The 10,494-nt window shown below is 40.9% G+C and overlaps 1 protein-coding gene and 1 pseudogene across 5 annotated transcripts; one reads left to right on the top strand and one right to left on the bottom strand.

Annotated features, from left to right (window-relative positions):
• Nucleotides 1-1,005: 1,005 nt before the first annotated feature.
• Nucleotides 1,006-4,317, bottom strand: cenatac (centrosomal AT-AC splicing factor). Of its 5 annotated transcripts, none has more exons than XM_076033387.1 (11): nt 3,972-4,314; nt 3,594-3,760; nt 3,222-3,330; nt 3,075-3,143; nt 2,912-2,974; nt 2,575-2,642; nt 2,381-2,495; nt 2,240-2,270; nt 1,989-2,090; nt 1,608-1,740; nt 1,006-1,338 (listed from the first exon to the last, which is right to left on the bottom strand). In XM_076033387.1, exons 1-11 carry the CDS (start codon nt 4,086-4,088, stop codon nt 1,236-1,238), a joined length of 1,077 nt encoding a protein of 358 aa, XP_075889502.1. In that variant the 5' UTR covers nt 4,089-4,314; the 3' UTR covers nt 1,006-1,235. The 5 variants fall into 5 exon arrangements, with proteins under 5 accessions (XP_075889502.1, XP_075889503.1, XP_075889499.1 ...); XM_076033388.1 differs by having other exon boundaries at nt 3,075-3,141; nt 3,232-3,330; nt 3,972-4,312; XM_076033384.1 differs by having other exon boundaries at nt 2,381-2,642; nt 2,871-2,974; nt 3,972-4,317.
• A 574-nt stretch (nt 4,318-4,891) lies between these two features.
• Nucleotides 4,892-8,007, top strand: LOC142893109 (uncharacterized; annotated as a pseudogene).
• The last annotated feature ends 2,487 nt before the right edge of the window (nt 8,008-10,494 follow it).

Genomic DNA, 10,494 nt, shown 5'->3' with positions numbered 1-10,494 from the left:
CATCTACCCACTGCACACTAGGGCGTCATTATGCTTCACTGAGAACAGGAGGCATGTGCAGATAAAGGCAGGGCTTGGGCACGGCTTCAAAATGCGAGATATTGCATCGAAAACACGTGTTCAATTATCTACCTCAGCGCATTACAGCACTTGCCCTGAAGTATAAAAAAAGAAAACACATACATATATACATGTATATAGTATACATACTTATATATACACACACAAACACCTTTAACACTACATGTGTATATGCACACATGTATACGTGTGTTTGTTCTAATTTAACTGATCATCACCATTTATGCACATAAGTATTTATATATATACAACATATACGGGTTTGAAGGTTAAGCATGAATCCATTTGAACTATTGCCATTAAATAGGATGCTTTATGAAGTCACTACAATTGTTCTTTTCATCTGCTAATAGGTATTAACAATATATACACATATGTACCATGGCAGGGAAATTTGCAGCGCACACAGCAGTCAAATTGTGATAGCAAGAAGAAAGGTGCATTTATAAACAGACATGGTCTGGGCATTCAAAAAATATTCATATACAATATGTAAGATTTAAGGCGTATAGGATATACTGTATATCAAACAACGCGGATCAAATTGCTGGTAATTTTAGTTTCAAGGCAGGTCAAAACAAAGTGCTGTTTTATAACCAGTGTCATTCATTTCAGATATCCCTGCTCTTCTCATTAATAATGGCTTTTGGAGATGTTGCTGTTGAACAGTTACTTATTCTTATAACAAACAACCTCATTTAGCCACATGATTATTTGCACAGTCTAAAACAAAGAGTGGATTAAAGCTCAGATCAGAGCTACTACTAGCATGAGCGTTAATGTTTAAGGCTGCATGTACAGGTTAAAAATTGAAATCTACCTCAAAAACATCTTCTCTAGTTACATTTTTTTTTTTAAACAAAAAAAGGCGAATACCGCCCCCTGCTGGTTAGAACACAGTACAGTTACGATTTGCTGGACAAATAAATCTTGGGCCTTTTATTTTCAGAAAGTGTGCTACAGTTGGTTGATGACAGCTGTGACACATTAACTTCGCTCACAATTTGTAAAATTTTACAAAGACCACAAACAATTTTCCATAACTCATCTAAAAATGACGCAAGTATAATGAAAAAACAAACTAAAAAACATGTACACATTATCTCACAGAGTATTTACATTATTTTTGCAGTGATCTTAAGTTTTAAATCTTGTCAGGACTCATCAGCCGTTTTTGCTTTCTTTCCTCCCACGGCTGAGTGTTCCTTCTTCCTCTTCTGCCGGTGTTTCTGTCCTTCCTCTTGTCTGAATTGGTGCCTGATGGAAATAAAGCGTTGAGACCACTTTGTCATCATGTGTCTATTTAAAGTTAGCAGACAGATATCCACAGGGCTTTAAAAGTTTAAATTTATGGTAATTTCTTAAACTAGGGAGTTTTAAAATTTCATTGGGAATACAATGATGTAATATTACGATCCAAACATCAGACTTGGAATGGAAGGTCTCTCAAAGTAGTAGAACAACAAGAATTCAAGTGAGTCACTATTGGGTTCATCACACAAAAGAAAGAGGTGCACATCTCCTACCTGGACTGCCAGCGGCGGCCGCTGTTCCACACTCGACCAAATGAGGGCAGCCAGTTGGCGTCAGTGTGTGAGCTGTGATCAAAGTTCGCTCCGACTCTGTTTGGTGGAAGCTTCTTTAGCTTCTCTTGCTCCTCTGATAAGAGAAAAATTAGGCTAATTTAAGTACACATACATCTTTTACATGTTTTTAATTATGTTTTACTGGAATAAACCCTTGGTTGAGAGTTTGGCTTAGAAATGTCTCAGTTAGAAACTCTAACTCTCTTGCAAGTGATTTCACCTTGCACATGGCTGAGCAAACAGTTTAATGCAATTAAAAGCTAAAATTAACCAAAACATGATATTTTTAAGTATAAACCAAATATATGCATAATGTTTTACTCTGTTTAAGGAAGTCTTGGAGTGATGGGCCAATCTGGGGATGAGCTGCAGCTCCAGAGCTCCCCTCCAGAGGATCATCCTGAAGCCAGGGAGGCACAGCACCTACAACCCACACAGCAGGCCACACAGGAGACAACACTTTCAAAACATGCAATAGTTGAGCAGATGCAGTTAAATGCATGAAACACTCAGACGTTAAACTTTTCTTTTTTTCTGCCACAAGTCTTTTCTACATTCATCCATTGTTGTACCTGTATGAACATTTCCACTGTTTGTTGAGTCCTGCGAAAAAAACCCACTTGTGAGTGCAAGGTGAAGGTATCTATAGAATAAAAAACATAACGTAACTGAGGCAAAATTGAAAACTGTCTTCGTGACAGCCATCTGTCTACCTGATAACCGATGAATGTCAGGCCTTGTCCAGCTGCCGCCCATTGTGTTTCCAGAGCCGAGTGGTTGAAGGCGCCCGCCGACGGCTGCTCAAGTCCTTGAAGTGTAAACTGAGAGCTATTCCTGAGAAAAAGAGATAAGTCAATTGATAAAGAGATGGACAAGACAGAAATATGACAGGTCTTGATGGCGTTACCTAAAGGCGTCTTCTGCAGATGTGTCTGTGCCATTGACTCCGTTGAACAAGTCGGGCTCTGCGTCACGCTGACATTGGTTAAGGAAAAGCCAACAGTCTTTCAAAAGGAAGTCTGAGCACTAGTCGTGCTCCATCTTAGCTTGCATAGTCACATGCGAATCACCACAAATATCAACATTAAAATCCTCCAGTCAAACAAAGATATTTTTGCTTTCAGATATAGAGAAGTAAAAAAAAGTGCAGCATAAAACTCAGAGCGTTTTCCATTGCACATCACTGAAAATCACGTCAGATGCCACAGTGAGGGATACTGCCACTGCATCCTTGGAAAACAAACCTCTAATAGAAACTCCAGGACCTCTTGACGATGCTTCTCCTGGGCTCGGATGGTGGCAGCCTCCTGCAGTCACATGTCAAAAGAGCAGAGACTTTATCCTGACTGAAATATTTTAGAAGTCATTAGAAAATGATTCATTAAAGACAGGGTGATGTTGCATTACCTGCTTTATGAATTCATCCTCCTTTTCAACAAAAGACCCTAAAGCTTTTTTCACTTCAGCTTTAAACCTAAAGAAGAACCAAATGGCAAGGTTTACAGAAGGACTCCTTTTATGGTAAAACTTGATCAACCACAACCATTCCCCTCCTGCAGCCCACCTTTCACTGTCCTCCTCTTTAATGATGACCTTGTCTCTAAACTTGGGCTCTGCCTTGTTGTCCCACCAGAATTTGTGAGTCTTCTTCCTGTGTTCTGGCCTGAGAACATCATTTTCAAACAAGCACAAGCATTAGTGGTTAAGAGAGATGCATGGGGTGTTTTCGTATGCAATGAGACACATGAATTAATGGTGGTTTAATTTAACACTGAATTGTTGCAGCTCACTGGTGCCTCATATGTTACACATGTTATGATGTACTGCATATTTATATTTCTAAAGCAATTAAGTCGTAAACAGGATATACTGATCAGAATCAGGCAGACAAAGATCATTAATATGCAGTTTATGTGTGAAACCTACGAGGCAAGGTGCTCAATCAAGCCGCCAAAGAGCACAGTCATATCGCCGTCTGTCACATTTCTTTCGACTTCAAGATCACAGCAATAACACCAGAAGTTCTGACTGTGCAGACAACCGTCAAACTTCTCAACCTGGGGCTTCTTCAATGTCCGACGGGCCTCCTTCACCTAGGAGAAACGTAAATAAGAGGCAATGAGTTTCACTTCGTTACGGAATTGTGGTGTGCAGTAGTTTATAGTGTTTAGACACAGTGTGGGTCTGTAGTTATACTGTATGTATTGTCGAATGGCACGTTATTGTAATTAAATATTAGGCAGTTTGAAGTTGATGCAATTTGGGTGGAAACCAACACACAGAAAAAAATAAGAATGTGCTTACCTTCTCTATAAATTTCAATAGAACGACTCTTATCCGGCTTTGGTGAGTCTTTCCGAAGATGTGCTTCTTGCCTTCGAATGTTGTTTGCTTACATATGGCGCAGTAGTATGCGCCCATGCTAACAGTGTGCTAAAACCGGGACAATACGCAAAAGGCTGATTCGTCACAGGTGAAAAATCATGTACACCAGTTACACAACTATTCAGCGGTCCACTTAACGAAGGCAACCTTTTCTGTATTCAAAGAACAATCCCACGGCGCTACGTATCTGAGTTCCGATGATCGCCGGGCAGGCAGCTAACCCGCTACCGGAAGTAGTACGACAGGATATTAATTCCCCCCAACACAGTGGGGGGAGGGGGGAAGAGGAGGAGACAGGCGTTAAAAATGGAATAGAGATGGGGTTGGGGGATTTGTGAGACAGTACCCTTTTAAATTTCCATTTTAAATAGATATTTAAACGTTAAACCTTGTGTTTTATGTTGTGACCGGAACCATGATAGCATAGAATTGTTTTTAACTCGTTGAGGGAACCAAAATACTGCGACAACTAACGGAAGCACGTGTGACTTGTTGTAATTATTTGTTGAAAATTCACGACTAAGCAACAGTAGCAGCAGCAGCAGCAGCAGCAGCAGCGATGTCTTCCGTTGAATTCTTGAGAGATTTTATTAGCGTGCGTCTAATGGCTCAAGAAATATTCGAAGCTATCAAGCAAACTATTTTTGAGTACGAGGAGAAAATCTATCGACAGCGCAGCCTGCTGGACAACACACGTAAACCACAGAACGAGTCACAACTAATTGGTAGGTGAAACTGTTTCAGTCATAATTCACTTGCACCGAAGCAGGACTGTTGATACGTTCATCTTAACTTCCCCTCATAATGACAGTAGAAATCCACAACTGAGTCTAAATTTTTACTATAGTATTACTGACAGACAGCCAGGCATCTCGGGCCAAACACAAACGCGCTTCGACCACACTGAGGAAGACGTGGCCCGCAACACTCCGTTTTTCTCATGTTTTTGGATCGCTCATTATACACGCAGTTTCTTCACGACTCGAAATGCGTTTCGGCTGGGGGCGTGGCTCGAAGGTAACGCCGACTGACGTCACGTATATTGACATGAGTGAGTGACAGCCTTCAGCGAGCAATCAATAACGCACTTTCTGGATTGTTTTTTTTTTGCTCCCAAAACAATGTCGTTGGTTCTAAGTATGCGGCAGTTCGTCTGTGATAAACTAACTGTCGTCGCTCAGGAAATATTAGCCGCGTTTGAAAAGACATTAGAGGGTCACGAGGCAGAGATTGTCCGTCAGCGCAAGATACTGGAGACCTTCTTCTCACGTGAGATAAAGTTACGACAGACAGGTAGGTGTGCGGAAAAAAGGGCCCCAACCGAACAGCTAGTCCAGTTTACCGGTGTAAGTCTGTAGCGCAAGACCTTCGAAAAGTGTATTTGACGCGTGGCTCGGCTGACGGACCAGTTCGACCTGATATTGGGGAGTCGCTCGGTTTCAAATATACACCCGAGTTAGTGTCGCCAGAGACTGATTGTGCGGTGTAGCCTACAGTACATTAGATCAATGAGATCAAAATAAAAAGACCAAAAAACAAAACAAAAACGATTTAAGAGTCCACTTACATTAAAAGCTGTAATGGACACCCTCCACACCCAGTTAATGTGGTATGACGTGGTATCAGGTTGCAAATCACTAGTTAGTCTACTATTGTGTACTGCAATTGCATTTGAAGTATTTCCTTTGACACCAAAAATATTATATTGAAATATCCTAATCGTCCTACTGAAACCCAATAATCATTGAAACTTGCAGAAATGCTTAAGGTTGTTTAACCAAGTTTATTATTAGATAGAAGTTGTGACATTATTAAAGTGTGAATTTCCTTACCTGATTTTTTTTTTTTTTTGAAAACTGACCTAAACATATGCAGTACATTTTTATATCCTTTGTTCTTATCCTTTTTAGAACTTGGTACATCTGTCCAAAACGTGGAAAAAACAACACCCAGTTTTGGCCCATTGGGTCTGCCACAGATTAAAGAGGAGCCCGAAGAACAGTCGCAACAACAGTCGACTGATGCCTCAAACCCTACTTTAACTGGTGAGCAAAGTCATGACGTTGAGCTGCTGCAAGATAAAAGCGAGACACCAGCTGGAGATCCTCAAACATCTCCGAATGTTAGCAATGGAAATCAGAGCTCAACAGCAGCTGCAAGTAAAAAGTTGGTCATTACCAGGAAAAATAAAAGTAAAGAACCAAATGGAGACACCAAACTGCCATCAAAAGGGAGACGAGAGAAAAGAAACCTGGCAACAACAAAAAGGAAGGAGCAGGACGCTACATCTGCTGCATTGAAAGAACGTCAGAAAAGCACAAAGGAAGACTCAGTTGGAAGTGGATGTAATGAGGTGATTGCACTGGAGCGATGTGATGATGAGAGTCAGGAATCATTCACAGATCTGGAGCTAACACAGCTACTGAACAAGTCAGATGATAATAATAAAGAAATATCCAGTACAACAGCTGATTCAAGACCGCAGAAGGAAAGTAGTGATGAGAGCATGGCTTCAGTCTCAGCTAGAAAGATAGAGACAAATGAGAGACATGAGACCACTCCAGATTTGGAATGTAGTGACAGGATCACTAAATCACTCATGACTCCAACACTTGATGAAAAGTCTCATGGTGAGGACTCAACATTACCTGAAATTGACAAATCTAGTTCAGATGGAGAATTTGATCGTGCACTAAATGAAGAGCACAATTATGAGGACTCTAAACAAGGAGAGCTTGAGCTAAAAAGAAAAGCCCAACGGGGCAGACCTGGGTGTGTTGTCCCTTCCGCAGGCAATGAGACCTCTCGTGGAAAAATGCATCAGTTACGTGATGAGATCTCTGGCACTGAGGAACCCGGTGGCACTGTTAAGGCAAAAGCAGAGAAAAGGTTCAGGGACACCACAAGCAGCAAAATACCAAACGACTGCAACCCGTACAGGTGTGACAAGTGCGGCAAGGTGATGTCTAATTTCAAAAACTACAAGTCTCACGTGAAGTCTCACACCGTGGGGAAGACTTTTGAGTGCAGCGACTGTGGAAAATTGTTCAGGGAGAAGTGGGATTTGAACAAACACGTGATTATCCACTCCACCGAGAAGTCTTTCACGTGCGAGTTTTGCGGAAGGGGTTTCAACCGGCGCTACAATCTGGAACTGCATCTCCGGATCCACACTGGGGAGAAGCCGTTCAGGTGCGACACTTGCGACAAGAGCTTCCGAGCGTGCGTGAATTTGAAGAAGCACTTGAGGATTCACACGGGCGAGAAGCCGTACACCTGCAAAGACTGCGGCAAGGAGTTCTCAGACTCCTCGGCCTACAAAAACCACCTGCGGGTTCATTCCGGCGAGAAGCCTTTTAGTTGTAACTTCTGCAAGAGAAAATTTGCAACGGGGACAACTTTGAAAAGGCACACCAGAACACACACAGGGGAGAAGCCGTATAAATGCAATGTGTGTGACAAGCTGTTTGGTCGTGGGTCCGACCTGAAAAGTCACTCAAGGATGCACACCGGGGAGAGGCCTTAGAGTTGCACGGTGTGTGGGGAAAGGTTCTCTAGCTGGTTAAAGCTCAACAGGCACAAGAATGTCCATGAGACGGAAGCATCAAGACCCTCCACCAAAGATTCATCACACGTCACTCAGGAAGTAACACTGCAGCAGTTATAAAATAATGTATGTTGTATTTTTACAAGAGGGTACTTTCACATCTGCATCATTGTTTTTAATTTAATTATTCATTTAAACCTCTGCCTTGTTTCTTTCGATCTGTTTTTATCTTATTTTGGTTCTGTTGCTTACCCAAAATATTTACTACTATCTACTGAATATCCCATAACAGCAAATATGTGTGAAATGTTGATAAGAAACAAGAAAAATGAACATTAAAATAAACTACAGGTTACACAAAATAATAACAATTTTCTGAATAAATTACAAGGTTTGATCTTCAGAGGCCTTTTTTTTTTTTTTTTTTTTTAGAAAAAGATTAATCCAAAAATAAATTGGGAGCATCTTATTTTCAGGGTTGTCTAACATTTGAATGAATAGGAGAATAGGAGTCCCATTTAACTTTTCATGTTTATTTTTAATCAAGTCAGATCTGTTGCGTTCGCAGCATAACAACTGCTATATACTGCCCTCCTGTGGTCATTTTCTTGTACTGTCTAATCTCAGAATGGTGTAGTGGAGATGGATTTTAAATTAAATTTAAATTTAGACGTCAGGTTTGCAGAAGATAAATTGCACTTTACCTCAGTGTTCGAAGCCTGCCCGGGCCCTCTGAGCCTTGCCACATCAGATCAGAGTTTGTTATTATTCTCTTTGATAAAACCTGTCCAAATAGAGAATGTTTTGATATCAACCTTATCTCTTGATGTTTCCGTCTCTCTTTTCTTTCATATGCACACTGGAAATTATTATCTTTATGGGTATTTTGTTTTCAGATACGAAGACATGTAACAGAAGTTCTTTGACGGGGGTTCACAGAGTGATAATAAAAACATTTAAATGAAAGAGGACAGCAGCAGCTGTCTTCACCTGTCAGTTAGACCACCCACCTCTCTTATTTTGTACCTTTATCTGACCCGTGTTCATCAGCCACTGGTGCTTCCAGAGCTGCAGAGTCTCTGTGATGATTCTGGACTTTAATGGGACACAGGCTGCTTCATAAATCATCTGGATTGTGTTTTGCGCAGCCTGTTGCTGCCCTCTCCTCCACGCAATCCAGCGTCCAACCACCATATCAGGCTCAAACAGGCAAATCTTTGTAATCGTCAAAGTTGTGATTTATTTGCATTATGGTCTCATAAGCTAAAAGCAAGCAAACAAAGCAAAACAAAAAATTAAAACATACTGAAAATGTATTTCCCCAAGTACAAATGCAGAGAAACAATGCAGTCATCACACAAAAGTCCACAACAAGTGCTGCTTCATTGATGTGCCCTTCCTGCTGTCTATAAGTTAAGTTTAAAGCAAGTTTACAGTTTGTTCTTCCACTTAAATGTCCAATACTAATCCTAAAAATGTCATTTAAAAACGTATTTTTCTTCATAAAATCTGTTGAAAAGCTCAAACAATTAAAGCAAATACATATTAGATAGAGCGCGATGTAAATTAGCATTATTTACATAAATAATAAATCAATATTAGATAGGTATAAATATTTAAATGCGTTAAATAAATATTAGGTCGATATAGATATTAGATAAACATAAAGTAGATATTCTATATCATCTATATTAAACAATTTGTAACGCTGCAAGTGTTCAGCTTGTAAACAAATGCTCAGAAAATGATTGGCTGTTCCTGCCCCAGGTGTGCGAGGCAGGAAGTGGTCCGGCACGTAGCGACTTCCTGTTTCCAGTGTATGAGAAATGCGTGTTCTTCCCAAGTATTTTAACTGTACCGTGAAATACCGTTTTTTTTTTTTGCACTTGTATTTTACTGTGTGTGACGTGTTAAGATTTCTGGACCATAAAACCAGTGTTTCTAGGTTTTACTTTACGCCGGTAAGTTTTGACATCCTGCAGTCTCACCTGCTACAATGCAGCAAACTTTTTATTCCCCCCCCCCCCACCGCCCAGCAAAGATGACGACAAGCCGGATGACAGACGTCGCATTAGCGCCACATGACCCAATGTGTGTGATGAGTGATGACGGCATCCTTCACATCTCCAAGGTCAGGTAAGAAATCCACCACTTCCTCTCGGGTGTTCCCTACATTGTCTTCCCTTCTGTCGGTTACTCTGCTAGTTTAGATTTCTTGGAGAATTTTGCCCCTTTTTTTTTTTTTTTTTGGAGTTGATGTTATGGATGTATATTGACTGGCCTTGTCCTTGGTCTCTTCACTGTTCTGTTACACTAAGTTGAACACACACACACACACACACACACACACACACACACACACACACACACACACACACACACACGGCAGTCTGTGTCCAACTTTCCAATTAGACTGCTGAGTCTAAAATGGACACACAAAAACGATATAAAAAGGAACTCTGTATATTTAACCAAATTACATAAAAGCCCAAATGGACTTGTGATGAAACCTTCAGCTCAGAAAACCATGTCTGCGAAATCCATCATGGTTTTCACAAGCTTTCTCCGGTGATTAGCGTTGGCTGGTGCGGCGGCGCGCGCTGCAAATCAAAACCATATCCATTCGGGCCCCCGACACACTTGTGTGCTCGCAGTGTCTGAGCGGCTCACCCTGTGATTTATAAACGTTTATCTCACCGCAGTGGCCAAATCAAAGGCCTGGAAAAAGGGAACAAATTAACAGGAGGGTGTTTAGCTTTTCTAAGAGACCTAATTTTGAAAGGCACAGTATTCATAAAGCAGCAGCGCATAATTATGTTTTTATAGCTGTCTAAACTATGATGTTCCCTTGTAATCTTACGGTTACGAACGCAGCAATTTCAAGACCCCAGTTTT

This window comes from Nelusetta ayraudi, unplaced genomic scaffold (assembly GCF_046127955.1).
Source record: "Nelusetta ayraudi isolate G7.1 ecotype Tasmania unplaced genomic scaffold, CSIRO-AGI_Nayr_v1 ptg000041l, whole genome shotgun sequence".
Taxonomy (NCBI): Eukaryota; Metazoa; Chordata; class Actinopteri; order Tetraodontiformes; family Monacanthidae; genus Nelusetta; species Nelusetta ayraudi.
This window is presented reverse-complemented; position numbering and strand designations above follow the sequence as displayed.

Excerpts from the sequence above, each read along its gene's own strand:
- cenatac (XM_076033384.1), bottom strand. The coding sequence starts at position 4,088 with ATGGGCGCATACTACTGCGCCATATGTAAGCAAACAACATTCGAAGGC. Across the intron at positions 2,091-2,239 it reads CAGTGGAAATGTTCATACAG|GTGCTGTGCCTCCCTGGCTT; the intron begins GTACAACAATGG and ends TGTGGGTTGTAG. Across the intron at positions 1,339-1,607 it reads GGCCGCCGCTGGCAGTCCAG|GCACCAATTCAGACAAGAGG; the intron begins GTAGGAGATGTG and ends TATTTCCATCAG.